The sequence below is a fragment of the Coregonus lavaretus genome (assembly GCF_964263955.1).
Source record: "Coregonus lavaretus genome assembly, contig: HAP1_SCAFFOLD_395, whole genome shotgun sequence".
Lineage (NCBI taxonomy): Eukaryota > Metazoa > Chordata > Actinopteri > Salmoniformes > Salmonidae > Coregonus > Coregonus lavaretus.
Genome location: NW_028166436.1, coordinates 205,231 through 226,514, shown reverse-complemented (window position 1 = coordinate 226,514; position 21,284 = coordinate 205,231). Strand labels below are relative to the sequence as shown.

The following is a 21,284-nucleotide window of genomic DNA, read 5'->3' as shown; positions in this document are numbered from 1 at the left end:
ATCAAACTAGAGCCTGCAGGACTTGCTTTGTGGAGTGTGGTGTCAAAAAAGCAGAGCATCTCTTTATTTAGGACAGACCTTTCCCCATCTTTACAACCATTGCATCTATATGTTTTGACCATGACGGTTTACAATCAGGTAACACCAAGTACTTTAGTCTCCTCAACTTGTTCAACAGCCACACCATTCATGACAAGATTCAGCTGAGGTCTAGAACTTAGGGAATGATTTGTACCTAATACAATGCTCTTAGTTTTAGAGATTTTCAGGACCAGTTTATTACCGGCCACCCATTCCAAAACTGTAAGAAGGATCGTTAAGGGTCTGAATCTAAAATGTAATTCCATTCTACATTCCAGAGGGCGGCAGCGGCTCGAAGATAAAACGCTAGCCTATACTCGGTCCCGTTGTTGACAAATGAGCTTTCGGTAATGGGCCGTGGTGAACATTAGCCTTCGCTGTCGCCGTGGAAATCCGGTGTGGTAGAACAAAGTCACGTCAAGCCCGGTTTGCTCGTCTACACGTTAAATAAAATCCATTTGTCTCACTTACTGCCACGACGCCTCCTGCTCAATGATTACAAATGTTGCAAAACAAATGTCGTTTTTTCACTAGGGCACTTGAAAGAACCATTAGTTACTCCAGTGGCTCTGTATAGCGAAAAAAAACGTTTGTAGCGTATTGTGCTGTAATGTGCTTTGGCGAATGGGGCAGATTGAACAAAAGTAATAGGCTAGATTGAACTATTTACTTTCTATCCCAATAAAGGAATAAGGTTGTAGGCCAACATAATCATGTCTAATCGAATGTATTTTTTGATGTCTTATAATATACCCAATATATTGACTGTCCCTCACATTCAATTGTGCATGAAAATACATTGGGATGGGTGGGGCGATTGGCTATGTGGGCAGTGGCTCTAGGCCTGCAGAGTCGGTGAGAAGTTAACTACATGTAGTTCAACTAGTAACTACATTTTGTAGTAGCTTGGTGGTAGATGAAGTAAATTCAAATTTAAGAAGGTGTTTTCAGTAGTTAATTAAGCAATACGGCCCAAGGGGGTGTGGTATATGGCCAATATACCACAGCTAAGGGCTGTTCTTATGCATGACACAAGCCTGATATTGGCAATATACCACTAACCCCCAAGGTGCCTTATTGCTATGACAAACTGGTTACCAACATAATTAGAGCAGTAAAAAATTTATGTTTTGTCATACCCCTGGTACTGTTAGCCAATCAGCATTCAGTTTACAATAACTTTTTTTTTGCCATGTAGCGGTGTAGCTAACTACTGGAACTACACACTACTTTTTTTCCTAAAATAAAATATGGGTGAAGTATGCAATAATGTTGTTTCTTTTTCAGCATAAGACCTGCCTAATAGACTATTATGTTAACATTTGACCCCAAAGTGATCTGTTCTTGCAATTTGTAGTCTGACATTTCAGATTTAGATATGACAATTTTTCAAGAAGTAGTTCGGATGTAGGAAACTACTTTTTCAAAGTAACTTAAGTTAAGTAAACCATATTTTTCTTAAGGGTAGATTTAGTGCATCTTAACTTTTTCTAGCGGGAAGTAGCCTATTTGGTATCCTGGTAAACTATATTTTCAGAGTAGCTTCTCCAACGCTGTCGACCTGGGATTCCATCACGCACGATTCAGCACCATGGAGAGCCACCCCCCCACACACCTTCTGACCACACTTGTCGATCGATAGATAGGGGGCAAGGACAGGTCAGATGAACAATAGAGAGTACAAGGTCCTGTAATAGCCTACACTAAATACGAAACAACGACTTAAAATGACAACACATCCACATCCACACACACTCAACACACTTTCCTTGGAGCGCTACAAAGCTATGCTCTGACTTCTTGCTGATGGGTTGCTACCATCTGGCGGGGGAATGTGGTACTATAACCTTCAGAGAACTGAGCAGTTTTGTTTTTTGACTGAGCACCATACAATTATGCGGAACAGCAAGTCTGAACAAAACCAGCAGTTCACTTCCGAGTGTAGGTTAGACTCCCTCCCCTCACACACACCCTCTCGGAAAGGTGTCGGAGAGAGAGGCTTAGCTAGCAACAAGTTGTGACAAATCCTTTTTAACAAGGCCAGGGAGTTTGCGGCAAAACTCAAGTTTTTCACTGAATGGACCGAACTGAATAATCGATTTGAGTGGACGTTTATTTTTCTTCTTCTTTCAGTTGAGTCTGGCATACCTCATCCTCTCGTGTCTAGGCTACTACCTGCGTGTGTAGGGAGCCGAGGACCCACCCGAAGAGACACTTTTATGCTGTGATTTGTCGGTTGTCTTCTCTCAGAAACGGTTTAGGACCGATTTAAAGGATTTGAAATGTCTGGGAACGAGAGGGTTTCTCGTCTCTTGAAGGAGATCATTCAAAAACCAGGGAACGACGCTTGCGCAGACTGTGGCGCGCCTGGTAAGTTGAAATTGGCTAATGATGTTATTATAGCTTTGCTGAAAAGAACCTTCTAGCCTAGAAATTCTAGGTGAGAGAGGGTGGGAGTTGGCATGCAACAGGCGCTGACATGTATAGGTAGAAAAATACCTTTAGTCTACTTTAGGCCTAGTTGAGTTACTCTGGGAAATTTAGTAGCAGAATAGGCGTACTTGCATTTTAGATCGACTTTTCATTTGTAGCCTAACGTGAACCAGAATCTGGCTTTCCACGAGACATTGGTTCAGCCTAATGGTGCAAAAAGTAAGCATATTGTTTCCAAAAGTATGTATTTCTGTGGGCTTCAGTCTTCAACGTGGTCTCATAGAATTTCAAATTATTCTGTATGTAAATCAGAAACACCATTTAGTATGATATGTTATAATGATGGGAAGTTCGGCTCTTTTCTGAGAGCCGGCTCTTTTGACTCGGCTCCCAAAGAAGAGCCGGCTCTTTCGACTCCCGAACGGCTCTTTATTTAGGATCTTTTGTAGCCTATATTTTACCTTAACTTTGAAAAAAAATCATGGTTTATGTGTTGAAAACCCTTTTGCTTTCAGTGTTTTTATGAGAGACCTTATAATGCCTAATTCTGTGCATTTATTCTGTGACAAAACCACTCTTACATTTGTTTATTTCAATTAAACTTTTTTATTGCACAAATTAACAATAAACTTCAAACAAATCCACAGAACAGAATCAAAACCAGAACCAAACTCCAGCAAACAGCATTAGTCCTCAGGGCAGGTTGGCATTCAGGAAGATCAGATGCCTCAGCTTGGATGGGCTGATAGGCCTGATACGATTTCGCCTCTCCGTGAGTATCTGCCCTGTTTTGGAGAAGATTCTCTCAGAAGGAACTGATGTGGCAACAATACATAGTCTCCCCTCCATCACCTTCACCAGGAGTGGAAAGACTGAGGCCTTGGCCTGCCACCAGCTCAGTGGGTCTTCTGCTCTCTGGATGAGGGGCTCCTCAAGGTAGCTCCTCACCTCCATTATAGCATCAGCTGTCGGATTTCTCCTTGAAGCATCTCCTGTAGCTCTGTCATCAAAAAGCCTCCAAACAGCAGAGGTTTGCTGCTCCTCCTCCACTTGGCCCTGTAATGGTGGAGCTGGCTGGCTGCTGGGGGTGCATTTTGCTGCTGCTGCTGCACTAATCCTCTGAAGAGCTTCATCAACAGCTCTACGATCACTGAAGGCAAGTTTTTTAAACCTTGGATCCAATAAGGTAGTTTCTGAAAGGACAGTGTTGTACTCCATCCGCAGAAATTTGCGGTCCATGGCTGAACAAAGAGCTGCAACTAATTCCTTCACTTTCTGCACAGTTACTGTCCATTGGTTCTCGGCTGTCACCAGCTGCAGACCTTTGCAAAGCAGGAGCATTTTCGAGGCTGTGACATAGCTGAAGGAGAGAAAACAGCAACTTTTAGAATTTAGTTTTTTAAAAGTATGTGGCATATTATACGTGATGCATTATACTGTATGTGTTGTGTTTGCAATGTATAATAGTGACTGAATAGTAGTAGAGAAAACAATGCTTCAATGGTTCTAGGTACCTGTCTGCACTTATCTCCACAGTCACCTCCTGGAATGGTTGCAGGACGGCGCAGACCTCTTTCACCAGCTCCCATTCCTCTTGGCTTAATGGCTCAATAGATGCGTTGATGAGGGCCAGGGTGGAGATGATGGCATCTTTTATTTCAAGCATTCGTTTCAACATATCAAATGTTGAGTTCCACCTGGTGGCACACTCTTGTTTGGGCCTCAGTTCAGGAATCCCCATTTGGCGCTGTGTGGACTTTAGCTTCTGTGCTGCTACTGTGCTTTTGTGGAAAAACTCCACAACAGCCTTCACCTTATCCACGGTTGTTTTGATCACCTTCAGAGCATCTCTAACCACCAGGTTTAGTGTATGCGCCAGACATGGGTGATGGGTCCACTTCAAAACTTTTATGGCTTTGGTGATGTTTGCAGCATTATCACTCACACAGCACACCACTTTGTCCTCTACTTGCCACTCTTTTGCCACTCTTAGTAGCTCCACTGCCAAGTTTTCTGCAGTGTGTCTGTCGGTGAACTCGAAGCAGTCCAGAAGGCAAGATGTCATCTTGTAATCTTCAATAAAGTGGCAAGTGACAGACATGAAAGAGCAGGTTGTTCTGGAGGTCCAGCAGTCAGTTGTCAGGCAAACTGATGGAGCTTTTGTCACCCTTTCTTGCCATAATGCACGTTCTGTGTCATATAGTTTTGGGATCATTGTTTGGGAAAGTGTTTTTCTACTGGGTAGAGTGTATGTGGGATTTAGGGCTTTGACAAAGTTTTTCATTCCTTTGTCCTCCACAATGGAAAAGGGTTGAAAATCAGAAGCTACCATTTTAGCCAACTCATCATCAATACTGTGCTGTTTGGCTGGGGTCATCAGTTTAGGTAAAAACTGACTTATTTTGCTTTGAGTTGCAGTAGGAGAGGTTATACTTGCACGCATGGGGATGGCAGTAGACGTTACAGCAGCTGTTGTTCTGGTATGAGACACACCAGGATCAGTAGATGGTGAGCTGGCTTGCCCTCTCTCCTCTAACTGCACTGTAGGATGGACAGTTCTTGTATGTCTATGCAGGTTTGTGGTGGAACCTGCTCTTATAGTGACCTTCGTTTTGCAGTGAAGGCACTCTGCTTTCTTGTTCCCAATATCTTTAAACTGCAGCCAGATGCTGCTTCGCTTTCTAGTGTCACTCATAGTTAAACGACACGACAATGCAAGACGCACACACGCTCCTCAGTCCGCTCTGTCTCTCTCTTCACTTGCAGTGGAGTCAAGTGGTGTGTCTGCCCCGCCCCCTCTCTGTTTACACATCCTTAATTCTCACGTGAATGCCGCATGCTGGTCGCCATGCTGGCCAATCATAACAGACCTCTGTGAAAGTGAAACCTAAGCAGCGAATGGGCAAAAAACTGGGAGCCGGCTCTCACTCGATGCGAGCCGGCTCTTCTGATTCACTACAAAGAGCCGGCTCTCAGAGCCGATGCTTGTGCGCATGACCCATCACTAATATGTTATGATTCGTATTAATTTGTGGACGTCCCCATCATCCATTTCGTATGATATGTTACGAATTGCAATTCGTACAATATGTTCTGAAATGCAATTCATACAATATGTTACGAATTTGAAAAAATACAATATGTTACGCATTTGCTAAACTTATGACATGTTACGAATTCCAATTTGTTGTGGCTAACGTTAGCTAGGTGGCTAACGCTAGTGTTAGCTAGCTCAAGGGTTTACGCCTTGATCACACCGATAGGGTTATTGTGCAAAATAGTATGCATCATCATCTGGATATGTATGGAACAAAAGTTCAACATTCACATTCTGCTACCATATCTGTCAAGCCGTCTAGGCATACAGTTTGACGCATATGTTCGATAAATCATTTTTATGCACCACACAGAATGCACTGCAACAGCCTCTGCAACGCAATGCTGCAAGGCAAACGCAGCGTTCCATTGGAAATTAATGTACTTCTGGTGTACCAAAATGCAATGAAGTTGTCAGTGTGATCGAAGAGTTAGGGGTTAAGGTTAGTAGGGCCGGCCCGCTCATTAGGCAGGATTAGGTGGCCGCCTATGGCGGCAGATTGACGAGTGCGGCATTTTCTGAGGTAAACTGACCAAGACTCACCTCCAACAACACATAAAACGTCACATAATTCTGGCCAAAAACAATGACATATGCCAACCAGTGGCATAATTATGTTTTTTTTTTATGTGAGCGCTGATGCATCCCTGTGATAAGCAGTGCCCACTTTGTCAAATGCAGGGAGGCAAGGTGTGCTTTTGGAGAGACGCATTGATGCGGCGCTCCACCAACATTCCGTCAAAGAAATCATCTAACATAAGTCATGTAACAGATATAGCCTACGGTAGAAAGAGTATGTGGCCTTTTCTATCGCCTACAGGCTGGAGATAAAATGTATGACAAAGTAATGAGATGGAAACCTTTTACATCATGCAGGTTTCTCCGATCAAATAGCCTAACATAAATGGCGCCCAATCAAATAAAAAATGCGCTGACATGTTAACAAACAACATATCCTAAAAACAGGACAGGTCGAAGTAAAATGGACAATATGGAATGGACAATATGGAATGGACAATCAGGCTACTCACAACTGCGGGCCAAGAGTTTTATCCCTTAGGCTAAATTGTCATGACGCCATGTCGTCCAAAAAGTTATACTTTTGAATCATCTGTCCATTGAACGTTCTTCCAAGAGTCTTGATGATCATCCAGGTGCTTTTTGACAAACTTGAGTCAACTTTTTGGACGAGATGGGTCCCATTATACCTGGCGAAAACCAAACACTGCATTCCACAGTAAGAACATCATACCAAAGGTCTGTAGTGTGATGGTTTGGGGATGCTTTGCTGCCTCAGGACCTGGACGACTTGCCTTAATAGAAGGAACCATGAATTCTGCTCTGTATCAGAGAATTCTACAGGAGAATGTCAGACCATCCGTCTGTGAGCTGAAGCTGAAGCGCAGCTGGGTCATGCAGCAAGACAATGATCCAAAACACACAATCAAGTCTACATGAAAATTGCTAAAAAGCAACAAATTGGAAGTTTTGGAATGGCCTAGTCAAAGTCCAGACCTAATCCCAATTGAGATGTTGTGGCAGGACTTGAAACGAGCAGTTCATGCTTGAAAACCCACACGTCACTGAGTTAAAGCAGTTCTGCATGGAAGAGTGGGCCAAAATTCCTCCACAGCGACGTGAGAGACTGATCAACAACTACAGGAAGCATTTGGTTGGAGTCATTGCAGCTAAAGGTGGCACAACCAGTTATTGAGTGTAAGGGGGAAATTACTTTTTCACACAGGGGAATTGGGTGTTGCATAACTTTGTTTATGAAATAAATATGTAATTGTTGTGTTATTTGTTCACTTATGTTCCCTTTATCTAATATTAGGTTTTGGTTAAAGATCTAATAACATTTAGTATCACAAATATGCAAAAGTAGAGAAAATTAGAAAGGGGGCAAATACTTTTTCATAGCACTGTATATATGACGTCTTTTCAACTTTCATTCAGAACCGAAAATTAACCTGATTTCAACGTCTGGAAAATATGTATTTTCAACGTCCGGAAAATACGTATTTTCTAACTTCATTCAGAACTGAAAATGAACCTGATTTTAACATACGTCTTTTCACCTTTCATTCAGAATTTGAATTGAACTTAAGGTGGCAGGTAGCTTAGTGGTTAAGAGTGTTGTGCCAGTAACCAAAAGGTCGCTGGTTCTAATCCCTGAGCTGACTAGGTGAAAAATCTGTCGATATGCCCTTGAGCAAGGCACTTAAACCTAATTGCTCCTGTAAGGCGCTCTGGATAAGAGCGACTGCTAAATGACCAATAAACATCTGGAAAATACAGATTTTAGATGTCTTTTCAACATCATTTTGCTTACTGGGACTATTCTAGTAGGTGCAGAATTGTTTTTGTCTTGCCTTGGGCAGTAGAATGGCCAGGACCGGCCCTGATTAGGAATTAGGTTAAAGGTTAGGGTTAGCTAAAAGGGTTAGGTTTATCTCCGTGATGAGATTCGAACATGCAACCTTTGAGTTGCTAGACTTTCGCGTTATACACTTACCCATCCACCCCAACCAACCAACCAACCAACCAACCAGCAACACTTCCTTTGTTATGTAACCATACCAAATGTAACATATCATACTAATTTGAGTGTCCCGGATTTACGTCTAGTCTATGAGACCAGTCTGGTGGGCTATATCTTGTATTGAACAAGTTTTTAAGTTTTAATGTCACATGCGCAAGTACAGTGAAAGGCATTTCTTGCTAGCTCTAACCCCAACTATGCAGTAATCAATAACAATGTAATACTAAAAATAACAAGGTAGAACAAAAACACACAACATAAATAAGAAAAACACGATAAAGTAAGCATACTATGTACAGGGTCAGTTCCAGTACCATATTTACAATGTGCAGGGATACTGGATCGATAAGAGGTAGATACTGTATGTATAGGGGAAAGGTGACTGGGCATCAGGATATATGATTAACAGAGTAGCAGCAGCGTATATGATTGTATGTGAGTGGGTGTGTGTAGTCAGTATAAATGTGTGTGCGTATTATGTGTGTGTGAGCAAATGATAGTGAGTGTTTGTGTGTGTGTTTGAGTATCAGTGTGTGTAGTGTGTAGGGTCCTGTGAGTGTGCATAGAGACAGTGCAAAAATAAGCATTCTTATGGCATGGGGATAGAAGAATGGAGTGTTTCGGATGCTGGGCAGATGCTGGATACTACAGTAGTCCCTAGACAAAACATGTACTGACTAGACTAATAAATGAATATTGGCATATCATCTTCCAAATCACTCTTGAAGTCACTCATACAATCGCATTTATGTATGGGGAATAGGCCAGTTTAGTACCTAAAGGTACCAATAAACGGGGCAATACCATGCATTTATAAGTAGAATAAAATCTTTTTACACGTGTTTAAATTTGACCCCCCACAGTTTGAAATGAGTGTTGGTTATTCAGGCACATCTAGATTTGAAACATGCCTACTCAGGACTCCAGATATTATCATGTCATTATCAGAATTAAACAAAGTTTGATTTGAAAGGGAATTCCATTCTGATGATGATGTGATTCAACAGTAAGCCATTCTGTAGCGTAACACTACTGTAGGCTACTAGATCATTTACAACAGAATAGGCCTCTAGACCCAGGCCTACTGCGGAATGTAGAACAATACAGGGTTTCTTATGTGGCCTACAGGCCCACCTTTTGTCACACTGACTGAGGTTGTCATAGGAGATAAGACAGTGTAGAAGGTTAAAGATACACACACACACACACACACACTCCGTGTGTTGGTAGCTGGCCCTACACCAGTGTGTGTCAGGTAGATACGATAGGTGTGGTCAAGCTAAAGTAAACACAGGCATGAGCCAATCGAGGGCGAGGGGAGACATTCAGTAGAAATGTTAAAGCAAGATAAAGGTTTCTCTTCCCTGACTGCCTGCATATCTGCTCTGAAGTTATGTGGTCCCTCACGTTGTACTGAGTTGTAGTGTGGTATGTACACTACCGTTCACTACCGTTTGGGGTCACTTAGACATTTCCTTGTTTTCAGAAGAAAGTTATTTGTTTCTGGCCATTTTGAGCCTGTAATTGAACCCACAATTGCTGATGCTCCAGATACTCAACTAGTCTCAAGAAGGCCAGTTTTATTGCTTATTTAAACAGCACAACAGTTTTCAGCTGTGCTAACATAAAGGGTTTTCTAATGATCAATTAGCCTTTTAAAATGATAAACTTGGATTAGCAAACACAACATGCCATTGGAACAAAGGACTGATGGTTACTGATAATGGGCCTCTGTACGCCTATGTAGATATTCCATTACAAATCAGCCGTTTCCAGCTACAATAGCCATTTACAACATTAACAATGTCTACACTGTATTTCTGATCAATTTGATGTTATTTTAATGGACAAAAAAAATGCTTTTCTTTCGAAAACAAGGACAATTCTAAGTGACCCCAAACTATTGAACAATAGTGTAGTTGTACATCTTAGACACCTTATTATTGGATCTTTACAGAAAATCTGCTCCTTGCTCAAAGAGGACAAAGGTCAAAGCAAGCATTCCAATCGTTTCTATGTGAAATGTAGATTTTTCTAAAGGTATTCCATTTGATCTAGTACAACAAACTCCCAATGAAACCACATGCCTCTCTCTGTTGTACTCTGTTCTTCCTCTTCATCTCTCTTCCTCCTTGCCTCCATCCATCCATCCATCAGATCCTAGTTGGGGCTCCTGTTCCCTAGGAGTGTTCATCTGTGTTCAATGTTCCGGGATCCACAGGAATATTCCTGACATCGGAATGAAGGTGAAATCCCTCAGCCTCTCCCGCTGGGAAGACCAGGAAGTAGAGGTGATCTGCTTTCCAAAATTCCCCAAAACGGGAATATTCGCTAACATACATTTCTTCAAATCCAATCAGCTCTGGGTTCAATACTATTTTAAATAATTTCAAATACTTTATCTGTGCTTGATCGAGCTTGCCTGACGTAACAGACCGATAGAGTCATCCCAGGTCTGAATCCATGACTGTACATAGTCATCCCAGATCTGAATCCATGACTGTACATAGTCATTTATGACTGAGTCATAACTCAGTGATGAACTTTATATGAATATGAAATGTTTTCAGACAGGCTTTGTTCCATCCATCCTCTGTCTGAAGAATAGGGCATTATCCTATAGCAAATGAATGGTTATGCTGCATATATCACATTCAAAACAATCCACTCAAAAGTTGGAATTGTCTGTGTCTAGCTGATACATGGTATGACACATGCAATCATGACTCACCCGCCCCTCTGTTCTGTCTCTCTCAACTTCTCTCTTTCTTTGCGTTTGGGTGGGTGTGTTACAGTTCATGGCGGAGAACGGGAACGGATTGATGAAGCATAAATATGAGGCGGTGGTTCCTGTCTACTACTACAAACCTACCCACAAAGACTGCCAGTAAGTGTGTCTGTGCGTGCGTGTGTGTGTGGTGACCATGGCAACGTGACCATTGTAATAATGACATTGTGATGAGGGGGATATTTTTGGGGACTCATGGCAAAGAGGCACTGGCTAAGGCAGGATACTGAAAGGAACACACACACACACACACACACACACACACACACACACACACACACACACACACACTGTCTATTCTCTATCATGATAAAACCATTAGAAAGACATTAGGATGAAGTGCACATTGCCCATGGAATTATATACGGCTGGGTATAACCTTATAATATGATCCATAATAAGATCATAACTTGATATCCTATAATGTTTAATGTGTAGAATAGAGGAATCATCGAGTTTCAGTCATGTGTTTTAGACTAATCATAGGATATGTTTCCTTGTTCATTAGTTCAACTATTTCCTCGCTTTCTCTATCTGTCTATTTCTCTATTTCTCTCTCTCTCTCTCTCTCTCTCTCTCTCTCTCTCTCTCTCTCTCTCTCTCTCTCTCATTCTCTCTCTCTCTCTCTCTCTCATTCTCTCATTCTCTCTCTCGCTCTCTCTCTCTCTCTCTCATTCTCTTTCTTTCTCTCTCTCTCATTCGCTCTCTCTCATTCTCTCTCTCTCTTTCATTCCTCATTCTCTCTCTCTCTCATTCTCTCTCTCTCTCTCTTTCTCTCTCTCTTTCTCTCTCTTTCTCTCTCTCTCATTCTCTCTCTCTCTCTTTCTCTCTCTCTCTCTCTCTCTCTCTCTCTCTCTCTCTCTCTCTCTCTCTCTCTCTCTCTCTCTCTCTCTCTCTCTCTGTAAGGTCTGAGAAATAGTGAGATAACAGTCTTAGGTGTTAGTGTGTTTATTGTTTTGGCCCCTCATCATAACAACAGGGTTGAGAGAAAAAACGTTCTCTGCTGTTATGTGGCAGGTAATCATGGAACTATCTTAAATCCTTATGTTATGTTTTAATTAACGTCAGAGATACTTGATGTTTTCTGTGTGTTTGATGGTTTGTTTGTATGCATGCCGTGTGTTGTTGACTGTCAAGTGTTTATCTCACGCTAGGATCGATGGCTTGTCTCATCGCTTCGCCTCACTATCGTCTCATCTTCGTCATGTAATCAGCAACGCTAATCCTTTCATCAGTGTTTCCCAGCAGTCATCAGACAGCACTCAGCGTGGACACACACAGACACACACACACATACACACATGCGCACACACACGCATAAACGCACCGACCTCCCATCTGGTTATTATGGAGTCAGTCTGATTGCAGTACTTGACATGGGCGGTTGTGTCTGGAGAGATGGAGGGAGGAGGAGCGAGAGAGAGAGAGAGAGAGAGGAAAGAGGGAGAGCGCTTCTCTTTGTCTGTGTAGCTGTACACTGATCCCAGCTCTAATGTTAATGACCACTTCACATTTTCCTTGCTGCCAAATGTCACATATTACACTCACACTCACACACATACACGTACACACACACACACACACACACACACACACACACACACACACATACGCACACACACACACACACACACACACACACACACACACACACACACACACACACACACACACACACACACACACACACACACACACACACACACACACACACACACACACTAGGGTGATAGAATCCAACCTGATCTCATAGTTTCACTTCGGAATTTGCAGTAATATGGATGAATGTCAATGTTTTACCCATTAATTCCGTGTGGTTACAGGGTTAAAACAGAAACAACTCAAAGGGTTAAGTTTAGGTATTCATTCTGAGTGGTTAAGTTTGGGGCTATGGTTTGGGGAAGGCTTAAAACAACCTCTTCTGGATAGGACCCTTCATCTCAATTTCCACCTAAAATGACATACCCAAATCTAACTGCCTGTAGCTCAGGACCTAAAGCAAGGATATGCATATTCTTGATACTATTTAAAAGGAAACACTTTGAAGTTGGTGGAGATGTGAAATGAATGTAGGAGAACATAACACAATAGATCTGGTAAAAGATCAAACAAACAAACAAACATACAGTACCAGTCAAAAGTTTGGACACACCTATTCGTTCCAGTTGTTTTTTCTTTATTTTTACTATTTTCTACATTGTAGAATAATAGTGAAGACATCAAAACTATGAAATAACACATATGGAATCATGTAGTAACCAAAAAAGTTACTACAATATATTTTATATTTGAGATTCTTCAAATAGCCACCCTTTGCCTTGATGATAGCTTTGCACACTCTTGGCATTCTCTCAACCAGCTTCATGAGGTAGTCACCTGGAATGCATTTCAATTAACAGGTGTGCCTTCTTAAAAGTTAATTTGTGGAATTTCTTTCCTTCTTAATGCGTTTGAGCCAATCAGTTGTGTTGTGACAAGGTATGGGGTGTATACAGAAGATTTGAAAAACCCTTGAAAGAGTGGGTGTGTCCAAACTTTTGACTGGTACTGTATATATATATATATATATATATATATATATATATATATATATATATATATATATAGAAATCTAATAAAAATATCTCAAATGAATATGCAACCATTTAAACAACTGCATTAGCATGAGAAGCAAAAATGTATTTTACTTACTGAATCAAAACTGTGCTCACTCAAAGTCCTCTCCCGGTCAATTTCTGCAATAATCTCATCCAAATTTGTCTACTTGGACTTCGATTTAGCTTTTCCACTCTTAGTAGCCATGTTTTACTTTTTCAGTTTTGAGAAAAGTTTGTAGACGAGAATGAACCGCTGCGTAACATAAACTACAGTTCTTCCTGTTTTCTTTCCCCTTGAGAATGAACACGGTTGCTCACAAAACGATAGGTGGTCATTGGACCAAGACACTGTCAATCAAGTGAACACCTCTCGTCTCATTGGTGCGTAATGATGGCTGACCTTCATGGGCTAATTGACGTGTTGTGTAGCCAATACGTAATGTAGAATGTTGAAACATGTTTGGTTGCCTTCTGGAGTGTCTGAGGATTGCACAGAAACCGAACTTGACCGGGTTAAGCAAAGTTTTGCCGATTAGATTTCATAAATGGTTTTGTTGAAAGAGTCGGAATTCATGCAAAACGCTGTATACAACATGGATCGTGCTACATTTTATCTCTGGGACCCTCAGGATGACAAATCAGAGCAAGATTACTAAATGTAAGTACAGTAATTTACCATTAAAGGTGAATGTATCAAACCAGTTGCCTTGATAAAAGTGTTTTGTTGTTGTGCCTATCCTCAAACAATAGCATGGTCTTTTTTTTTTTGCTGTAATAGCTACTGTAAATTGGACACTGCAGTTAGATTAACAATCATTTAAGCTTTTTGACGATATAAGACATGTCTATGTCCCGGGAAGTTGGCTGTTGTTTACAACGCCATTCTAGTCAAATATCACATATTGAGCAACAACTGTCCCAATTTCGGGAAACACTGATCCAGTAGAGGTTTTAAAACAAAATAATGCGCTGTTTCCATCAAGTATCATAAAGTACCCTCCCTGCTTGCTAGAGCATTGTGAACTGCTGTGGTGCAGTGGTCTAAGTAGCGTGCTCTGGTTCTGAGCCTCATGAGTTCAAGCCCAGGGCTGTGCTGCTGTTTTTTTGGTGAGCACCGAGGAAGGCATATATCAACGTCCTCAGGACCTTTTCAAACGTCTGAAATAAACAGCTCTTGTAGAATCAGTCTCATGAGAGGGGGGGATATAAAAGAGCAAGCTGAGAGAGAGAGAGAGAGATGTAAGGGGAAGGAAGAGAGAGAGAGAGAGTTAAGGCCTGACCATGTTGTACTGCTCTCTCTCTCTCTCTCTCTCTCTCTCTCTCTCTCTCTCTCTCTCTCTCTCTCTCTCTCTCTCTCTCTCTCAGTTCAGAGGTTTAGAGAAACCCTTGTATCTCTCTGTCTGCTGGAAGGGGACAATTAGGCAGCTCTTAGGAAGGACACACAAACACACACACAAACAGACATCCACGCACACACAGACACTCTCTCTCTCTACACACACAGACCACACACACAACACACTATTCACAATGATCACATGATTCACATGATCCCTGTGTTTAAAGCAGCTCCACGGAGAAACAGGTGTAGAGGTCAGAGCTAAGCTTAGTTACCACTGTTCTACACCTGTCCTACAGAGAGTATCTGTTCTACACCTGTCCTACAGAGAGTATCTGTCCTACACCTGGCCTACAGAGAGTATCTGTTCCACACCTGTCCTACAGAGAGTATCTGTTCGACACCTGTCCTACAGAGAGTATCTGTTCCACACCTGTCCTACAGAGAGTATCTGTTCGACACCTGTCCTACAGAGAGTATCTGTTCGACACCTGTCCTACAGAGAGTATCTGTTCTACACCTGTCCTACAGAGAGTATCTGTCCTACACCTGTCCTACAGAGAGTATCTGTTCTAGCCTCTTTCCTCTTTGAGAACTTACAAACACTCACTAAAACACTCACTATAACACTCACTATAACACTCACTGTAACACTCACTGTAACACTCACTATAACACTCACTAAAACACTCACTGTAACACTCACTGTAACACTCACTGTAACACTCACTGTAACACTCACTGTAACACTCACTATAACACTCACTGTAACACTCACTGTAACACTCACTATAACACTCACTATAACACTCACTATAACACTCACTATACCACTCACTAAAACACTCACTATAACACTCACTAAAACACTCACTAAAACACTCACTATAACACTCACTAAAACACTCACTAAAACACTCACTGTAACACTCACTGTAACACTCACTATAACACTCACTGTAACACTCACTGTAACACTCACTATAACACTCACTGTAACACTCACTGTAACACTCACTGTAACACTCACTATAACACTCACTATAACACTCACTGTAACACTCACTATAACACTCACTGTAACACTCACTGTAACACTCACTATAACACTCACTATAACACTCACTATACCACTCACTAAAACACTCACTATAACACTCACTGTAACACTCACTGTAACACTCACTAAAACACTCACTAAAACACTCACTAAAACACTCACTGTAACACTCACTGTAACACTCACTGTACACTCAACACTCACTATAACACTCACAATCTATAACATCACTGTAAACTCACTATAACACTCACTATAACACTCACTACACCTATAACACTCACTGTAACACTCACTATTACACTCACTATAACACTCACTATAACACTCACTATAACACTCACAAAAACACTCACTATAACATACTCTGTTCTGCTGTTGTCACAATGACAATAATTAGTTAATAAACGTTTTGTGTAGAGATTTCATGTATTTTGATTTTGAGATGTTTTCCTGATTTCTAATTGTGTGTGTGTGTGTGTGTGTGTGTGTGTGTGTGTGTGTGTGTGTGTGTGTGTGTGTGTGTGTGTGTGTGCGTGTGTCCAGGGTCCTGAGGGAGCAGTGGATCAGAGCGAAGTATGAGAGGAAAGAGTTTACAGGCGAAGGGAAGAAACTGACTATGAGGAGGGTGAGGACACACATATTACGCAAACACACACACACTCTCATGCTCACATACACACACACATACGCATGCAAACATGCATGCAACACACCACACACACAGACATGCACTGATGAAAAGCTTGTCACTGTGTCACTGACAGGAACGAGGGATGGAATGTTGATGAAAAGGGGGGCGGGACAACGGCCAGTTCCTCAACCGACGATTTGTTCTCTCAGAAAGAGAGGGGACACTGAAGTACTTCACCAAGTATGATGTAAGTCAGACTATTTACTGCTGTCTCCCTCTCACACACTCTCCCTTCAACCATATAATCATACAAATACTGAGACAAACACTTTTAGCTTTGATATTATTCTGCAGCCTGCCCTACCCTGTTGGCACACACACACAACACACACAACACACACACTTTCCTAACCAATGAGTCACAGGAAGATCTGCCACGTTACAATACAGCAAGTTCAGACAATAAACAACTCTCTCTCTCTCTTCTCTCTCTCTCTGTCTCTCTCTCTCTCTCTCTGTCTCTGTCTCTCTCTCTCTCTCTCTCTCTCTCTCTCTCCTGTCTCTCTCTCTCTCTCTCTCTCTCTCTCTCTCTCTCTCTCTCTCTCTGCTCTCTCTTCTCCTCTCTCTCTTCTCTCTCTCTGTCTCTCTCTCTCTCTCTCTCTCTCTGTCTCTCTCTCTCTCTCTCTCTCTCTCTCTCTCTCTCTCTCTCTCTCTCTCTCTCTCGCTCTCTCTCTCTCTCTCTCTCTCTCTCTCTCTCTCTCTCGCTCTCTCTCTCTCTCTCTCTCTCTCTCTCTCCCTGTGTGTCTTTGCTACTGAAACCTGCCAACGCTGTGTCACAGTTTAACAGTATTAAACCAATTAGAGACAAATCCCTGTGCTAAAGTTGTCACATTAAACTTTGTTAAATAACTCTGTGTCTAATACCTAACTCTTTTGGCCTCCAGAAAGTATTTCACTTTGCATTTTACGACAGTGAAAGGGGATTGAGTGTGAATGTGCGAGCGAGTGAGTGTTTGTGTTGCAGTGTGGGTGCTACTGTGAGTTGAGTCGATTGCCTGGGGAAGGCAATACCTACTTACACAGTGTTTAGTTGTAGTTGTCATGTAAGCCTACAAATTGGTTTCACTTGGAGAGTGCTGAAGTGTATCTGATGTCCAGGTATGCCTCCTGGGGATTTGAAAGGGGATTCAGCCAACTTGTCTAAGATACTCCTGTGTGCGTTTCACTTAAGATGTTGGAGCTCATGTGTTCCCCTTCTAAAGTGCTAATTCAACCCTCCACTGAGTCCTTGGCATTTACAGTAACTACTGTTGGCAAAGTTGTATTATTCATAATATGCTAAGTCCGTGCTTGTGTCAACAAAGATGTGCAGCTCCTCCACCTAAAACCTAGACCAGGGGTGGACAACCCTCCTGGAGAGTTTCTGGGTGCACCCTACCCATCTCTCCATCTTACCTCCACCCCCTTCAGCCTCCCATCCACACCTTACCTGCCACCCTACCCCTCTCTCCCCCTTACCTCCACCCCCTTCAGCCTCCCATCCACACCTTACCTGCCACCCTACCCCTCCAACGTCCCTCCACCACCCCTCTAACCTCCTTTCCATTCCCCTCTCACCACCCCGAACTCTCTCTCCCTCCCCTCTCTCCAGGCCAAGGAGCCTAAAGCCGTGATCAAGGTGGACTCTATCAACGCAGCCTTCCAGCCAGAGAAGATAGGTAACCCCAACGGACTACAGATCACCTACCTAAAAGACTACATCACCAGAAACATCTTCCTCTACCACGACAACGGCAAGGTAGCTGTGTGGGGGTGTGTCTGTCACTGTATATGGATGTGTATGGATCAATTCAGCAAGGTAGCTCACTCCTCCCCCCTCTCTCTATTTCTCTTTCCCTCTCTTTCTCTCTCCATCCCTCCATCAGGAGATAGTAGACTGGTTCAACTCTATAAGGGCCATCCAGCTGCACTATCTAAAGGTGGCTTTCCCAGGGGCTAATGATGCAGAGGTGAGTACACACACACACACACACACGGACGCATACAAGTTCACACACAACATCACTCTGTATTTAATCATATTTTTCAGCTGATGCCCAAATTGACCCGCAACTTTCTGAAGGAGGGCTATATGGAGAAAACAGGACCCAGGGTAAGTTTAAACACGCACGCGCACACACACACACACACACACACACACACACATACACATACACACACGTTTATTTTACTATCCTAATACAGAATATTAATAGACAAGAACATCTCAATGACAGAACTACATCAATACAAAAATTCATTAAAAAAGGCACACGTGGCCTACATATCAATACATACACACAAACTATCTAGGTAAAATAGGGGAGAGGCGTTGTGCCATGAGGTGTTGCTTTATATGTTTTTTGAAACCAGGTTTGATGTTCATTTCAGCAATATGAGATGGAACGGAGTTCCATGCAATAATGGCTCTATATAATACTGTACGCTTTCTTGAATTTGTTCTGGATTTTTTGACTGTTAAAAGACCCCTGGTGGCATGTCTGGTGGGGTAAGTGTGTGTGTCAGAGCTGTGTGTAACGCTTTGAACGCACCGACTGCGTCATTGCGCAAAATATCATATCAAATCATCTAGATATGTGTGCAACAAAAGTTAAACATTCACCTTCTGCTACCATTTACGGCAAACCGTTTACACATACAGTTTGACGCATACGTTTGATAAATCCAACATACAGTGGGGGAAAAAAGTATTTAGTCAGACACCAATTGTGCAAGTTCTCCCACTTAAAAAGATGAGAGAGGCCTGTAATTTTCATCATAGGTACACATCAACTATGACAGACAAATTGAGAAAAACATTTCCAGAAAATTACATTGTAGGATTTTTTATGAATTTATTTGCAAATTATGGTGGAAAATAAGTATTTGGTCACCTACAAACAAGCAAGATGTCTGGCTCTCACAGACCTGTAACTTCTTCTTTAAGAGGCTCCTCTGTCCTCCACTCGTTACCTGTATTAATGACACCTGTTTGAACTTGTTATCATTATAAAAGACACATGTCCACAACCTCAAACAGTCACACTCCAAACTCCACTATGGCCAAGACCAAAGAGCTGTCAAAGGACACCAGAAACACAATTGTAGACCTGCACCAGGCTGGGAAGTCTGAATCTGCAATAGGTGAGCAGCTTGGTTTGGAGAAATCAACTGTGGGAGCAATTATTAGGAAATGGAAGACATACAAGACCACTGATAATCTCCCTCGATCTGGGGCTCCACGCAAGATCTCACCCCGTGGGGTCAAAATGATCACAAGAACGGTGAGCAAAAATCCCAGAACCACACGGGGGGACCTAGTGAATGACCTGCAGAGAGCTGGGACCAAAGTAACAAAGCCCACCATCAGTAACACACTACGCCGCCAGGGACTCAAATCCTGCAGTGCAGACGTGTCCCCCTGCTTAAGCCAGTACATGTCCAGGCCCGTCTGAAGTTTGCTAGAGTGCATTTGGATGATCCAGAAGAGGATTGGGAGAATGTCATATGGTCAGATGAAACCAAAATATAACTTTTTGGTAAAAACTGTTTGGGTGACAAAGAATGCTGAGTTGCGTCCAAAGAACACCATACCTACTGTGAAGCATGGGGGTGGAAACATCATGCTTTGGGGCTGTTTTTCTGCAAAGGGACTAGGACGACTGATCCGTGTAAAGGAAAGAATGAATGGGGCCATGTATCGTGAGATTTTGAGTGAAAACCTCCTTCCATCAGCAAGGGCATTGAAGATGAAATGTGGCTGGGTCTTTCAGCATGACAATGATCCCAAACACACTGCCCGGGCAACGAAGGAGTGGCTTCGTAAGAAGCATTTCAAGGTCCTGGAGTGGCCTAGCCAGTCTCTAGATCTCAACCCCATAGAAAATATTTGGAGGGAGTTGAAAGTCCGTGCTGCCCAGCGACAGCCCCAAAACATCACTGCTCTAGAGGAGATCTGCATGGAGGAATGGGCCAAAATACCAGCAACAGTGTGTGAAAACCTTGTGAAGACTTGTTTGACCTGTGTCATTGCAAACAAAGGGTATATAACAAAGTATTGAGAAACTTTTGTTATTGACCAAATACTTATTTTCCACCATAATTTGCAAATAAATTCATAAAAAAATCCTACAATGTGATTTTCTGGATTTTTTTCCCTCATTTTGTCTGTCATAGTTGACGTGTACCTATGATGAAAATTACAGGCCTCTCTCATCTTTTTAAGTGGGAGAACTTGCACAATTGGTGGCTGACTAAATACTTTTTTCCCCCACTGTATGTACCACACAGAACGCACTGCAACTGCCTCTGTAATGCTGCAAGGCAAACGCAGCGTTCCATTGGAAATGAAAGTAATTCTGGTGTACCAAAACGCAATGACGCAGTCGGTGTGTTCGAAGGGTAAGTTGACTATGCAAACAATTTGGGATTTTCAACACATTGTTTGTTATAAAAAGAAGAAGTGATGCAGTCAGTCTCTCCTCAACTCTTAGCCAAGAGAAACTGGCATGCATAGTATTTATATCAGCCCTCTTATTACAATGAAGAGCAAGACGTGCCGCTCTGTTCTGGGCCAGCTGCAGCTTAACTAGGTCTTTCCTTGCAGCACTCGACAACACGACTGGACAATAATCAAGATAAAACAAAACTAGAGCCTACAGGACTTGCTTTTTG

The 21,284-nt window shown here is 42.3% G+C and overlaps 2 protein-coding genes across 2 annotated transcripts in view; one reads left to right on the top strand and one right to left on the bottom strand.

Moving 5' to 3' along the window:
• The first annotated feature begins 2,044 nt into the window (after positions 1–2,044).
• The window catches only part of LOC311114707 (arf-GAP with dual PH domain-containing protein 1), a 28,282-nt gene continuing 9,042 nt past the window's right edge, over positions 2,045–21,284 (top strand). The window contains 10 exon segments of the mRNA XM_084189944.1: positions 2,045–2,451; positions 10,311–10,444; positions 10,949–11,040; positions 16,484–16,551; positions 16,554–16,565; positions 16,705–16,733; positions 16,735–16,818; positions 18,223–18,369; positions 18,497–18,580; positions 18,661–18,723. Coding sequence (XP_084046070.1) covers positions 2,364–2,451; positions 10,311–10,444; positions 10,949–11,040; positions 16,484–16,551; positions 16,554–16,565; positions 16,705–16,733; positions 16,735–16,818; positions 18,223–18,369; positions 18,497–18,580; positions 18,661–18,723 — 801 coding nt within the window. The 5' untranslated portion in view covers positions 2,045–2,363.
• LOC311114705 (E3 SUMO-protein ligase ZBED1-like) lies at positions 3,108–5,444 on the bottom strand. Its single transcript, XM_084189943.1, has 2 exons — positions 4,029–5,444; positions 3,108–3,874 (listed from the first exon to the last, which is right to left on the bottom strand). Exons 1-2 carry the CDS (start codon positions 5,207–5,209, stop codon positions 3,208–3,210), a joined length of 1,848 nt encoding a protein of 615 aa, XP_084046069.1. The 5' UTR covers positions 5,210–5,444; the 3' UTR covers positions 3,108–3,207.